A 14,469-nucleotide genomic window follows, 5' to 3' on the forward strand; every position below is an offset into this window, starting at 1 on the left:
AAGTAGCAGTTCTCATCACCTTTGGTTTTATACATACGCCGTGGATGCCCAAGCTCCCTTGTGCGTCCACAGTACACAACCTTTACAAATGAAAGGCCAAGAGTGGTGCTAAGATACTTTCTTACAGAACTTGGTAGTGGGTTGAAAGTCTTCATCTGCTGGCATCTCTGTGAGATGTTGATGTCATCATTGTCTGGTCCCTCACGTGGTCTTTTGAGTGTCTTCTGCTTCAGGCTGTCATTTGCAGAGTCACTAGGATAATCATCATGGGACTTGGGTGCCTTCCTTGGCCTGAGTCCTGTGGGTCTCTGGGTCAGGTTATAAGTGGGGTGCCCTCGGTATTGGGGCTTCCCAAGAGTAAAAGGCAGCACCTCTGGCAACAGAAGGTGGTTCTCTCTGGTTATTGGGGAAGTATCTCTCTTAGTAGGAAAAGACAGCAGCCCCAGAAAGCAGGCCTGGGGGGTTAATCTGGCCTGGGGGCGTTATTGTAGCCTAGGCCTCTGGCAACAGAAGGTGGTTCTCTCTGGTTATTGGGGAAGTATCTCTCTTAGTAGGAAAAGACAGCAGCCCCAGAAAGCAGGCCTGGGGGGTTAATCTGGCCTGGGGGCGTTATTGTAGCCTAGGCCTCTGGCAACAGAAGGTGGTTCTCTCTGGTTATTGGGGAAGTATCTCTCTTAGTAGGAAAAGACAGCAGCCCCAGAAAGCAGGCCTGGGGGGTTAATCTGGCCTGGGGGGGTTATTCTAGCCTAGGCCAGAGTAACCCCTGGGTTACTCTGGCCGGGGGGTGAATCTGGCCTGTTACAGCCGGCCAGATTAACCCGGGGTTACTCTGGCCGGGGGATTAATCTGGTCTGTTACAACGGCTTTATTAAGATTTAAATAACAACAAATTTCAACTTAGTATACTAAATCAAGAAAAACAACATAAGGAAGAACAGATTACTAACTTTTAACTGCTGTCCCTGTATGCATCTTGTGTCAATGCAGGAACCTTTCTGTGTATATTAAATTTGTATCAGTCAGGATTGGGGCACAGATTACTAGATCTTGATGGAGCGCCTTTGACACCAGCAGAATCCGTTAAGAGCTTGGGAGTGATTTTGGATCCCTCTTTAAGTATGGAGGCCCAGGTTGCTCAGACTGCCAAGCTAGTGTTTTTTCATCTACACCAAGCTTGGCAACTGGCCCTTTCCTGTCATGCCCTGATCTGGCCATGGTAATCCATGTAATGGTCACCTCCAGATTAGACTACTGTAACTCGCTCTATGCTGACCTACCCTTGAGATTGACCCAGAAGCTCCAACCCGGTCCAGAATGCAACAGCACGAGTCCTGACAGGAACATCACAAATGGCACATATACATCCAGTGCTGTGCAAGCTGCACTGGCTCCCAGTGGAATACCAAGTCAAGTTCAAGGTTTTGGTATTGACCTATAAGGCCTTGAGTGGCCAGGGACCGACGTCTCTATGGGACCGTCTCTTCCGTTATGTCCCCAGGAGAGCTTTGCGCTCCTTAGACAGCAATCTACTGGTGATCCCCAGCCCTAAAGACATCTGGCTATCCTCGACCAGGACCAGAGCCTTTTCGGCCCTGGCCCCAACCTAGTGAAACTCTCTGCCAAATTCCATCGGGGCCCTGTGGAATCTGATGCAATTTCGCAGGGCCTGCAAGGCAGAGATGGTCCGCCAGACTTTTGGATGAGGACAGCGACAGTTTCATCCTGGCTGACACCCTGCCCATTCCCTGTTGTTTACATCTATTTGGCCCACCTGTCCATGAAATAGCCGGCAGTGGGAGTTGGAATGAGGACTGGTTATTCACCATCTGATTATTTTTAACATTGTACTAATGTTTTAATTAATTTTATCTTGTTTTATCTTTGGTTGTACATCACCCAGAGCCCTGCAGTAGCAGGAGTGGAGCGATTCAATAATAATAGTAGTAATAGTAATAATAATAATAATAATCAGCATATATACTTACCTTGAATTCTTTTTTAGCCAGCCACTCCATGACCTATTTTCTTCAAAGTGTTTTCGTCACTGCCAACTCACCCTTTGCCTAACTGACTCTTCCCAACCCTACTGTTTTTGAACTTCCAGCAATCTGACACATGGCTTACAAACTATCATGCATAGCAGGGGTGGGAAGGCTTTCAGCAGAGATTGAGCAAGCTGAAGATATCAATTTTAGATAACTGCAAAGAGCTCTTTATTATATGGGAAGGCAGCACAGTATGGCCCAATTTCATAGGATCTTGTAAGCGAAGCAAGCTTGTTAATTGAATGGGAGACCACCAAAGGAGACTCTGTGGGAGAAGGCAAGGGCAAACTACCTCTGTTTAATCACTTGTCTGGAAAGCCCCTTGCTGGGATTGCCATAAATTGGTTATGACTTGACGGCACATACGTACATATGTAACGGATGTATGGTTGGGAATCCCATGTTTCCAGTCAAACATTCAGATCTATTGTAAAGCTAAAAACTCTAAACATGCTAAACTACAAATAAGTCCCACCAAGTGCAGCTTCTTTCAAAGTAAACAATAGGACTGAAGTGTGAAATACTTTAGATGTGAATTGGCTTTGAACTGTTTAAATAAAGAAGACTACATAGCGAGTGCACTGGTAGAAAGAAGACAGGGTCCTGGTGGGTGGCCTTGTTCCATCAGCCTTTCAGCCAATCAGAAAGGCCAGTGCAACTCCCCATATCTATTTCAGCTGATAAGATGTATCTTCTGGCAGAAGCCATAGCTGGACAGTTCTATTTGCTAAGGTCAGGGTCCTGCTTTAACTATTGCAGTGATGGGGAGCAGATTTATAGGACTGGGAGGAAAAGTAAAACAGGGGATTACAGCAAAGTACTAGAGGTACAGACTACTCAGAATCAGTGCATAACAAAAATATGTTTAGATTGCAGGCTTACCTTAGATAAGGACAGACAGGAATAATCATAGCCATACCACGGAACACCCATTACAAGCTTCTTTGGATTAATGCCCATGTGAATGTAGTTATCATATCCTAATTTAATATGAAATGAAAAGTTACCAACATTTTTTTTATTCAGTGCCTGCAGTTACATTTGTAATGTCAGAAAATCAAAGGCCACTCAGGCAGACATTCAGGATGTAACTAGGTCTACAAGTCTATTCCAAATGCAAGTGCATCTTTACAGAAAAGCTTTATGTTCTTTAGTTTCCCATGTGACTTATCCAGTAATTTACCCATGAGGGCAACACCCTACATGGGAATTGATGTTAACAGATGCTAAAGCAACTACATGGCCTTCTAGCCAAAACAAGAAACACAAGTGATATGTCTACTTCCGCAGTTAATCAAAATGCATACTGCAGCTCTGCAAAACATGGCTTTTAAGACATGGCATCTCCAAACAAACAAAATCAAAGGAAGGAAATGCATGCAAACACTTCTTATCTCAGTTATGGAGTTTGACTTGTTGGCCACAGGACTGGATAATTGTGAACACAGAATGTCAAATCTAGTGCTAATGGCACAAGAAATGGCTTTTCATAGTACACAGCTGGAGCTCATTCTTACCAGTTAATGTCTGGTTGTACGGAGCATTGGCTCTTGCTATGCAGTCTGTCCATACCTGACTCTGCTCATCATAAGACATGACAAACACAAAATCACAGGAATCAGCGATCCCAGTATAGTTATAACATCTTCTGTCTATACATTTTGGAGACCAAGCTACATCAAAGGTCACCTGTAGGAAGAGGGGGGGGGATCACTCAAAATCAGAACAGGCAACAGGTTTCCACAGAATGCAAGATATTTTTATAAAGCTATTAGCACAATTTTTCCAAGGAAGTTCAAAACAAGGGATTGTGGCTTAAGAATTATAATGAGGCTGTGGCTAAAGTGGTAGGGGAGGGTTTTAAGAATTAAGATATAGACTTCAAACAGCATTCAAAGGAGTTTGATTCATTTTATGTTAAAGGTATTTCAGACAGTCAAATTTAGCAGCAACACCTTGCCTGCCATTCCAATAACTTCAATAGCCACTACCCTGCTAACATCTTCAAAACTGATTTAATGTGTATAGCCTGGAAGTACTACCATAGTAAAAGAGTTTTTAAAAGTGTGCAGTGTTATCTGACATCAAAAGAAATATGTGCCTAAGACAGGCTTGCACAGTTTGTGATGCATGAAGCCAAATGCTGCCCACCAGCCATGTAGGCTTGAAATAATATGTCATTTTGCTGCCTGGCTAGATTACAAAATGGGGGGGGGGTTTTGCTGCTGGCAAGCACCTGGTGGGCCACAAGATATGATTTGTGACCTGCTTTATGCTTAATGGATCACCAATTGCACAAGCGTAATCTAATAGCTGAATTTACTAGGATGAACATTTGTGATCTGGTCACATTATGTTGTAATTGTGTAAATATGGTGTTGCTGTTTGTTATAACTAAGTTAAAAATGCAAAAGAAAAGATAATGGGTTAAAGGGGAGCTTTTATCAAAAATTTAAGGTTCATTATCGGATTAACTGAACATTCTATACTGTGGCTTTTAACTAATGTGCATTTTCCATGGTTTTGCTAAAGTTTCCAGTTTTTGCTAAACTGCTGAACACCTGAAATGCCTTAGGAATCCCACAGCATCTCCCAAGAAGAATGTGGCATTCCGTAGCCATTATAAGCATCAACTAGTTCAGCAAAACTAGGGAAAATGCATTGTCACACTGATTATCCATATTGTGAACAGTTCCTATGCTTTTCTTCATTATACATAGGTGCTTTCCACACAGGAACAGGCCTGAGTGCCAATACAGAGTAGTGGCAATGGATTTCTCATGGCAAGTTTTCCCTTATTTTCTGTGGCCCAGTCTGCTGTGGCCCTTATTTTCTGTGGCCCCTGCCTCAGCCTCAGGGCTTTTACAATTTTTAAAAAATTGGCAGTTGAATATCGTTATGGTATTGCAGCAATTTGTATATCAGGTTGTCTGAATTTTTGTTTTAATATAAAGTTTAGTCTCTGATCCCTTTCACTGAGCAGAGATAAGAGGAAGGACATATCTCTGCAACAGAAGGGGATAGAGACTTACTTTATAATTTTAAAAAACCTGTCAATTCAGAGAACTTAATAAACAGATTATTATAATATTTTAATAAAATGAGAGATCAGATTAGATCAGAGAAACCCTGGGAGATACATGAATGTACCCAAATGCTGCAGGGGAGCAGGGGGGGAAGCCTGTTTTTCAAGAGCATCAATCCTGGAGGAAATAACCTGTGTGGAAAAGACAGGAGAGCTGGGGCAAGACATGGGGGCACACACCATCACCAATGCCACTATATAACCTGGAAGTGACAATGGGTAGCTCTAGGAATTGCCAGAAACACTACAGTTTTAACACAGAATTGGAGGCAATTCCTAGAGCTATCCTTTGTCACTTCTGGGTTATACTGGCAGTGACGTGACAATGTTGAAGCTGCTGTTGTTTTTTCTCTCCCATTGTCAGAACAGTGATGGAAAACGGACAATGGCAGTGGGAGGCCTCCTGCTATACTGGGAGGATAAGCCTAGGAAAAGGTCATTATTACATCTCACTTTGCACTTCCTGCACTTTATGGGACTTTGAACCTGCTATTCGCAGCTTTCCCCACTTCATAATCTCATATATGCTTTTCTGCATTGGATGAAGTGGACTCTAGGCCACAAATGTTTATGGAACACTGGTTAATCTTTAAAGATTCTTGTTTATTTTGTAAGTCCTTCACTGGGATATATAAATGCTTTTTGAACATGAAGACTCTGGCCAACAGCAGATGGGACTGGGAAATGGTGGTGACTGACAGACAGGAAGCCATAGGAGTATGAGAAAATGCATTCAGAATCATTGTTTTTGCACAACTGAGAATATATGCAAACTGTTCAAATACAAATAGTTTGTAGAATGTTTAACTCTGCTGGACACAAGTAGCAGATAGCTACCTCAACCCATCCAGGTGACCGAGCCTGTCTGCCAGCAAGCTCGCTCCCTGTAGTTACAAAGAGTGCAAACCCTCCATTTCTTTAGAGACTAAAACAAAACAGAAGATTGGCTCCAACCAGATTCTCTGCTGGTGAAAAGGGGAGCCCTTTGACTACCTGAAATGGTTATTCTGGGGATCATGGATCCTGCATTGACAAAAACCATGTGAGACAAAGGTAGTAAAGCGGGAAACTGGAAAAGAGTGAGTTAAAAAGCTGGCTGGATCCAACCCAGTGTCTCTCCCACAAATAAGATGGAGAACAATAGCCATTTTATTGTCCCTCCCCCCATAAAAGCCATTTTATCATTGGCCTCACCCCCTATGGCAGCCATTTTGACACAGCATGCACTACCCTTTCTCAAAATTTCTCAAAAAGTACCCACACACTCAACAATGTTTGGGATCTCTGCATTAGTGTATCACATTTCATAATGTGAAAATGTGAATGTAAATCTCTTTTTGTCTGTTTTATTTGTACCTGTGATCCTGGAATTTCTCTGTGAAAAGCTTCTGTTGTTTCTTTAACCAAAGCTGTTAAGGCATAGTATTCCGCTGAAGACTTAGCAACCATTTGTTCAATATCAATGTTGATTCCATCCATATATTGCTTTTTCGCCAGCTGCACCTTCTGATCTATCCAAGCTGCTCTGAAGGCAGGATCAACAATTTCCTTCACAGATACATCTCCTAAAGAACCGGTAATAATCAGAGTTGACAAGGTTTATTGCATTGCTATAAGGGAGAAAAATACGGAGACCTTCCTCTCCATTCCATTTCCAAACCTCTTTAAGGTAAAGGTAAAGGTTTCCCTTGCTCGAAAGCCAGTCGAGTCCGACTCTAGGGATGTGGTGCTCATCTCTGTTTCCGAGCCGAAGAGCCAGCACTATCCAGAGACATTTCCATGGTCATGTGGCCAGCATGACTAGATGCCAAGGCGCACAGAACGCTGTTACCTTCCCACCAAAGCAGTACTGATTTAGTAAAGGTAAAGGTTCCCTTGCTCGAAAGCCAGTCGAATCCGACTCTAGGGTTGCAATGCTCATCTCCGTTTCAAAGCCGAAGAGCCAGCGCTGTTCAAAGACATTTCCGTGGTCATGTGGCCGGCATGACTAAACACCAAGGTGCACGGAACGCTGTTACCTTCCCACTGAAGTGGTACCTATTTATCTACTTGCAATTTCTTGCTTTCGAACTGCTAGGTTGGCAGGAGCTGGAACTAGAGATTTATCTACTTATCTACTTATCTATTTATCTACTTGCAATTTCTTGCTTTCAAACTGTTAGGTTGGCAGGAGCTGGGACCAGAGACGGCACTCGGGTCTTGAACTGCTGAACTACCAACCTTCCAAACTGCAGTTCAGCGTCTTAACCACTTGAGCCAACGCAGCCCCACCAAACCTCTTTACTCAGAGGTAAATCCCACCAAGCTCAAGGGGACTTACTTCCTGGTAAGTATGCTTAGAATTGCAGCACTACCAACTCATTGAATTATAATAATCAGAAATAAAATGTAGCATCAGTGCTACCAACCAAGCAATACAACCCACCCAGTTGAATAAGGCACATGACCACCATCACAATGCAGATGAATGTGTATCCAGCTGCAGTAGCATCAGCAACCGCTTGCAGAAGGCTGCTTCTACACACAGGTCTCTTTTACCAGACTGGGATATGTGTATTTCACAAGATCTCCTTTAAATCTTTTACAAGGAAAAATGTTCCTAGGAAAGGTTAGTCTTAATAATTTTCTAATCCTTTCCTCTTACTGAATCTATTTTATTCTTCACTTCCTGTACATTTTATTGTTTATATTCAGCATCTCATCTTGTAAGATGACTGTGGTAAATCTAACAGCTAATAACTTGAGAAGCAATCCATTATTTCATTCTTAACCAGCACTGAAAATTATTCTTTTTCTTAACTGAGTCATGTTAATTTAAGATGTTGCAATATATCTAAAAGGCTTTAAAAACAATTTAGCAGTGTATGTGTACATTTACATGGAAGTTTCAATGCAACCTGGAAGTATTTGCCATATAATGCATTACAGATTGGGTTCTAAGGACGTGATCTACAAACTATTTGACTAGAGGTAATTCTGTTGAGACTGAGACAGTGTGAGAACCCACATTCCACTAGTGAAGCAAATTCCCGTGATGCCTTTGCCTAACTAGTAAGTATTTAAATGCAAATTTAAATGAACATACTAAGCATATATTCTGCTTTTCTGTCATAAAGGCGCTCAGGTATTTTCATTTTACTGGCTTTGTTACGGCTTTTTATTGTTATGTTGGATTTTATTGGCGATTTTTAAATTACCATTGGTAGTTCTAGAGCAAGAGTAGGTGACCCTCAGCACATGTGTCCAAGCATCAAGAATGCAGTGCACCACTTGCCCCAGCCTGAGAGTTCCTATCTATACCTTGTGACTAATAGCCACTGATGGACTTCTGCTCCATATGCTTATCTAATTCCTTCTTGAAGCCGTCCATGCTTGTAGCCGCCAACACCTCCTGTGGCAGTGAATTCCATGTGTTAATCACTCTTTGGGTGAAGAAGTACTTCCTTTTATCTGTTCTAACCCGACTGCTCAGCAATTTCATTGAGTGCCCACGAGTTCTTGTATTGTGAGAAAGGGAGAAAAGTACTTCTTTCTCACCCTGCTCTGTCCCATTCATAATCTTAGAAACCTCGATCATGTCACCCCTCAGCCATCGTTTCTCCAAGCTAAAGAGCCCCAAGCGTTTTAACCTTTCTTCATAGGGAAAGTGTTCCAACCCTTTTATCATTCTTGTTGCCCTTTTCTGCACTTTTTCCAATGCTATAATATCCTTTTTAAGGTGTGGTGACCAGAACTGTACACAGTACTCCAAATGAGGTCGCACCATTGATTTATACAGGAGCATTATGATACTGGCTGATGTGTTTTCAGTTCCCTTCCTAATAATCCCCAGCATAGGGTTGGCCTTTTTTATTGCAGTTGCACACTGTCTTGACATTTTCAGTGAGTTATTTACTACGACGATCTCTCTCTTGGTCAGTCTCTGCCAGTTCAGACCCCATCAATGTGTATTTATAGTTGGGATTTTTGGTTCCAACATGCATCACTTTGCACTTGGCCACATTGAACCCCATTTGCCACGTTGACGCCCACTCGCCCATCTCACTGCTTACCACCCTCCACTGAGAAAATTGCCAATTTATACTCACTCTCTGTTTCCTATTAATTAGCCAGTTTTTGATCCACAAGAGGACTTGTCCTTTTATCCTATGACTATTGAAGTTACTTAGGAGCCTTTGATGAGGAACTCTATCAAAAGCTTTCTGGAAGTCAAGATAAACAATATCTATTGGGTCCCCCTTGTCCACATGTTTGTTCACTCCCTCAAAAAACACTAACAGGTTAGTGAGACAAGATCTTCCCTTACAGAACCCATGCTGAGTCTGCCTCAATAGTTTTTGTTCATCAATGTGCCTACTAATTCTTTCCTTAATAACAGTTTCCACCAACTTACCCAGTATCGATGTCAGACTGACTGGCCTGTAATTTCCCAGATTTTAATGAAAGATTACATATTTTTGTCAGGAGATCCACAAGTCCATATTTGAGTTCTTTCAGAACTCTCAGATGTATGCCATCTGGGCCTGGTGATTTATCAGTTTTTAAGTTGTCTATCAGTCGTAGGACCTCCTCTCTCGTCACCTCAATCTGACTCAGGTCTTTCAACACCCCTCCCGAAATCAGTGGTTCTGGAGTGGGCAAGCACTTCTCATCTTCCACAGTGAAGACAATGAAGACAGAGGCAAAAAATGCATTCAGCTTCTCAGCCATTTCCCTATCATCCTTCAGTACTCAATTCTCCACTCTGCTATGGAAGCTCTCTGGGTGACCTTGGACTAGTCAGACACTCTCAGCCTAACCTACCTCACAGGGTTATTGTGAGGACAGAAGAGAATTATATAAATCACTGTGCATCCCCACTGGGGAGAAAGACATTAATGAAGTAAATAAATACTTATTTAATATCTAGCCTGATTAAGAGATCTAGAGACACTGAAAGCTTGCATAGTGTACTGTGTAATCCTGGTACTTACTTGTGATTTGAAGTATGAGTAAACAAAATTGATTTCATCTAGCACACAGCATAGGCACCTGAAGAATTTTAATAGGGAAGGGTTCAGCAACTGCCACCTTCCTCCAGTAACAACCCACCTAAGTTATGGTGGCAGGGACACTTGAAAAAGAGTCTCTAACACAGATCATCACTAACCAACACTTTCATAGAACAAAGTTTTAGTCCAGTGGCACCTTTAAAACCAACAAAGTTTAATTCTGGGTATAAGCTTTCATGTGCATGCTCACTTCTTCAGATACATGGAAACAGACTTCCTCAAGACTTACATATAGGTAGAGAGAGGGTGAGGGGGGTTAGTTGCCAGGAAGGGCTGGTTAGAGACAAGGTGCAAAAGTAACAGGTTTATATGTAAGCAGGTAGTTAAGTTAGCCTGGTGCCAAATTGTTTACAGCTTTACAGGTCACTTTCAACCATCTGTATTGTTTCCAAAACCAAACTGGAAGCCAGCACACTTATTTCAATGGAGGGGAAATACAGTCCCAGTTAACAAACTGGTTTGTGTGTTTTAGACCCACTTCAGTTTCTGAACTAAGGGAGCCCCACATGCAGCACAATACAACAGAGGTAGGCTGAAGTCCTATTACAAAATAATGGGTCTTACTTCCAAGTAACCATATATTATATAATAACCATATTATATAGAATTTATGCTATGCACAAACATCCACGTTACCCTGATTAGAATGCACCTTTTAAAACAATCCTGGATCCTCTTGAATGAGCATAACACATGAGCTCAGGGTCATATTTTCCAAAAGTTGCCACGGTTGTAACTTGTGACCAGTCATAGAACTTCCAGGACTCCCCACCAACCTGAAACACAAAAACCTGCAGGGGCATAGCAAGAATAACGTATTTATTAGCAGCCTGAATTTCTCTCTCTCTTTCCCAGCTTCACACAGATGACAGGAAAGCCTGTCAGGAAAGCCCCCACTACACAGTCATGGTAGAATACAAAGTCAAAGTGTGTTCCTAAAACATAAACTGTAAATTGCCATCTAAACTCTATACAGCTTCAACTTCAGGCATTTCAAAATCAAAGTCAAATACCTTTAATGGCATATCAGTAAGATACATAGGTGTACAATAACACGGTACGGTATGGATATATAAAACATAATAAACAATATATGGTAAGTAAATCCTTGACTAGAGTAGATCTAACTTCGACTACTTTGGCAAGAAACTTGGCCACTATAGCTGTAATATTAGGATTAACACCCTTTAGTAGATATTGAATAGTTTTTCCCTATTAGAACTATAATTAGGAGGAAATTAAGATGACAATTCTTTGCGTAAGACTCAGTGAAACTGGCAGTAAAAAATAATGATATATTGAGTCCATGGATTTTAAAGGACGAGAATATAACCCTTCATGAGGGGGAATTTTATTAAACCAACCTGAGAGCTCTTTCGAAGGGAACACATTTAGTCGGGCTAGTGTAAAGGCTCTACAGTGCGAAGGCTGGACTAAGTTGTGAAGATAGTGGACCATCTGGCCATATTCTTCAGACATTTATTCAGCCCAATAGATTAAGGGGATCTACTTTAATATTTTTGTATGACAGCTCCTGTTAGTTCAAATAAACCAATGCTGTATTGAAGAGCTTAACTGAAACTTGTAGGTAATTTATAGTACAAGCATGGGTATTAATGTAAACCTTTTATTCAGTAGCATCTTCAAGACTTATTGACATGTTAGAGGTCAACTTATTTTGCATGCGTGTTTCCCCCAGCATTGGGAAGAAATGATTCTGAGCAGAACAATTGCTGGAGAGAGGGCACAATCTGACTATGCATGGGAAAGAGCAGGTAAAGAAAGAGGTACTTTTCTCCCTTTCTCACAATACAAGAACTCGTGGGCACTCCATGAAACTGCAGAGCGGTCGGGTTAGAACGGATAAAAGGAAGTACTTCTTCACCCAAAGAGTGATTAACACATGGAATTCACTGCCACAGGAAGTGGTGGGTGCTACAAGCATGGACGGCTTCAAAAGGGAATTAGATAAGCATATGGAGCAGAGGTCCATCAGTGGCTATTAGCCACAAGGTATAGCTAGGGGCTCTGGGGCAAGTGATGCTCTGCCTTCTTCGTGCTTGGGGGGGAGGGCCAACAGTGGGAGGGCTTCTAATGTCCTGGCCCCACTGCTGGACCTCCTGATGGCACTGGTATTTCTGGCCACTGTGTGACACAGAGTGTTGGACTGGATGGGCCTTTGGCCTGATCCAACATTGGCGGCTCTTATGTTCTTATGTTCTTATGACTCCCCCACAATTGCTCCAGATCTTCTCCAGATTCTCACTGTGTCCCTTTCCACTGAATCCCAGATACTTTTTCTAAGAGCAAACCTATATTTGGAACATTTGCAGCAAGATAAATCCTTCTGCAGACATTACACTGTATTCACATGGTCCAGGAATCCACCAGCTGCGCATTTTGGAATCGCAATTTCCACAATGTCTATATTGTATGAATTGGGCTGTGAATTTTCCATTTTCCAGAGTGGAAGTTGCATCCATATGGAATCCACACATTCAGAAACTGTCTCCTTTATTTAAATTTCCTATCATTTAAAACTGCTCACTCCCAAAGCCGCTTTTCTAAAAAGAAATACTTACAGGATTTTGTTACATTCATTTGCATTTAACATGTTTAGCCCTGTGCAGAGGTTACATTGCATTATGGCAGCAGGAGCACACCAGCTTCACATTTTTGGGAGTGCAATTCACACTATCACCCTATCATATAAATTGGGCAATATGTAGATTTTCTGTGCCAGTGCAGCTTCTGTTCTGGAAAATGTCATTGCCCCCAAATGCAAATGAATATAGCTATCCCTCAAATCAGGTTGTTGGGGTTTGTTTTGTTTTTTTAAGAAAAACAGCTTTGAACAAAGATGATGTGGAGATTTTTTAAAAAGGGGACAATCTTTTAAATCTTCTGAAAATTGTAAAGAGGGTTAAGCAAATTTATTTCCTTTACTCCATTCAAAATTACTCACATATACAGGAGCCCTGAACAGTGTTAAGTTTATTTACATGGATAGATTGATGTTTCTCAGATACAATACAAAACAGATAAGGCAATTTTTTGTTATTAGATGCCTGTTAAGCAAAACTCTAGCAAATTCCAGTCTGTCTTTCACACACACAGTTTGAGTATTGAAATAGCACTGGCTCAGTACACTTGAACAGCTAATCCCACGCTAGAATTAATGATTAACAACAACCTTCTCTAGAATTATGCAAAGACTGGAAGGACTTCCAAAGAGCTCTTTAGCTCCTTCCTTCCCAAGGTTAAGAGCAACAAAGGTTTTACCTGAGCCCTCTATTATGCACTTCAAACTTTGCTTGATTTTTCAAGCGAGAACTCAGATACACAATAAGTAAGAGTATCTTTCTAAGCTTTTCATTGATACAATTGTTGCTGTTTTTAAATTGTTCTAACCTGCTTGGGCTGCTTGGGGATGGGGAGGGGAAGGTCGGATGGAACGTTTCAGGTGCATAAATACACCTCTATTGTTCTGAATCCTGGAGATAAGAGTGTTATTTCAACATTTACGAATACTGGAGATAAGAGAACAAAGTCTGGGTCCAGTGCCAGTGGACTCAAACTTTGTTCTAGGGCTTCAGACCAACACGGCTACCCACCCGAATCTATCTACATGGAGATAAAGAGTTGTTTTAACATTTATGAACGTTCCTTTTGCAAGCACACAAAGGTAACAGAAAACCCGCTGTGCCCCAGTTTGCTTGAGAGCAAGGAATCTTGTTTGGGGGAAAGCTGAAGAGCACACTAGTGACTTGGCCGATGGAGAGCCACGCTTCTGTGTCTTTAAAGACCGGCAGAAATTTAACCGCCGAAGCTTTCACCTAGTACCAGTGTGGAAAGACTGAGAAAGCCGAACGGCATTATTAGAGCCCGAAGGTGCTCTGGTAACCTGAGGGGTGAAACCACGAACTGAAAAACAAGGGCTCAACTTCACACAACGCCAATAGAGCCCACACCCTCACTAAGGATTAGCTAACGGGCGGGCCCTGACTCCGAGCACCCCCGCCAATCCCATTCTCCGTATTCTTTCCACGCCCACAAAAAAAAAAAAAAAACAACCCTGGGATAGCTGCGCATGCGCACCTCGAAATCCCTGGTGCCCGAGATGGGGTTGCAGAGTGAGGGGTCTTCACAGGGGCACGTGCCGCAGCACAAACGCAGGTGCAGGAGGAACGCCATAAAGAGGCACGCGCCGCCTCGGCTGTTTAGCAATCCCTTCATGCCGAAGCCTCTCTCTCGAGTCAGCTCGTTCAGCACGGGGGCTGCTGTGGGA

General features: G+C 42.2%; 1 protein-coding gene across 1 annotated transcript in view; it reads right to left on the reverse strand.

Annotated features, from left to right (window-relative positions):
• Window positions 1-14,469, reverse strand: part of CTBS (chitobiase, di-N-acetyl-) — a 20,639-nt gene that overhangs the window by 6,072 nt on the left and 98 nt on the right. Inside the window, exons 2-6 of the mRNA XM_015419392.1 lie at window positions 14,280-14,456; window positions 10,834-10,972; window positions 6,487-6,695; window positions 3,563-3,734; window positions 2,928-3,025 (exon numbers count right to left, since the gene is read on the reverse strand). Of these exons, the coding sequence (XP_015274878.1) occupies window positions 2,928-3,025; window positions 3,563-3,734; window positions 6,487-6,695; window positions 10,834-10,972; window positions 14,280-14,417 (756 nt within the window). The 5' untranslated portion in view covers window positions 14,418-14,456. The remainder of the gene's footprint in view (window positions 1-2,927; window positions 3,026-3,562; window positions 3,735-6,486; window positions 6,696-10,833; window positions 10,973-14,279; window positions 14,457-14,469) is intronic.

Source organism: Gekko japonicus, unplaced genomic scaffold (genome assembly GCF_001447785.1).
Source record: "Gekko japonicus isolate JY-2015 unplaced genomic scaffold, Gekko_japonicus_V1.1 scaffold494, whole genome shotgun sequence".
NCBI lineage: Eukaryota > Metazoa > Chordata > Lepidosauria > Squamata > Gekkonidae > Gekko > Gekko japonicus.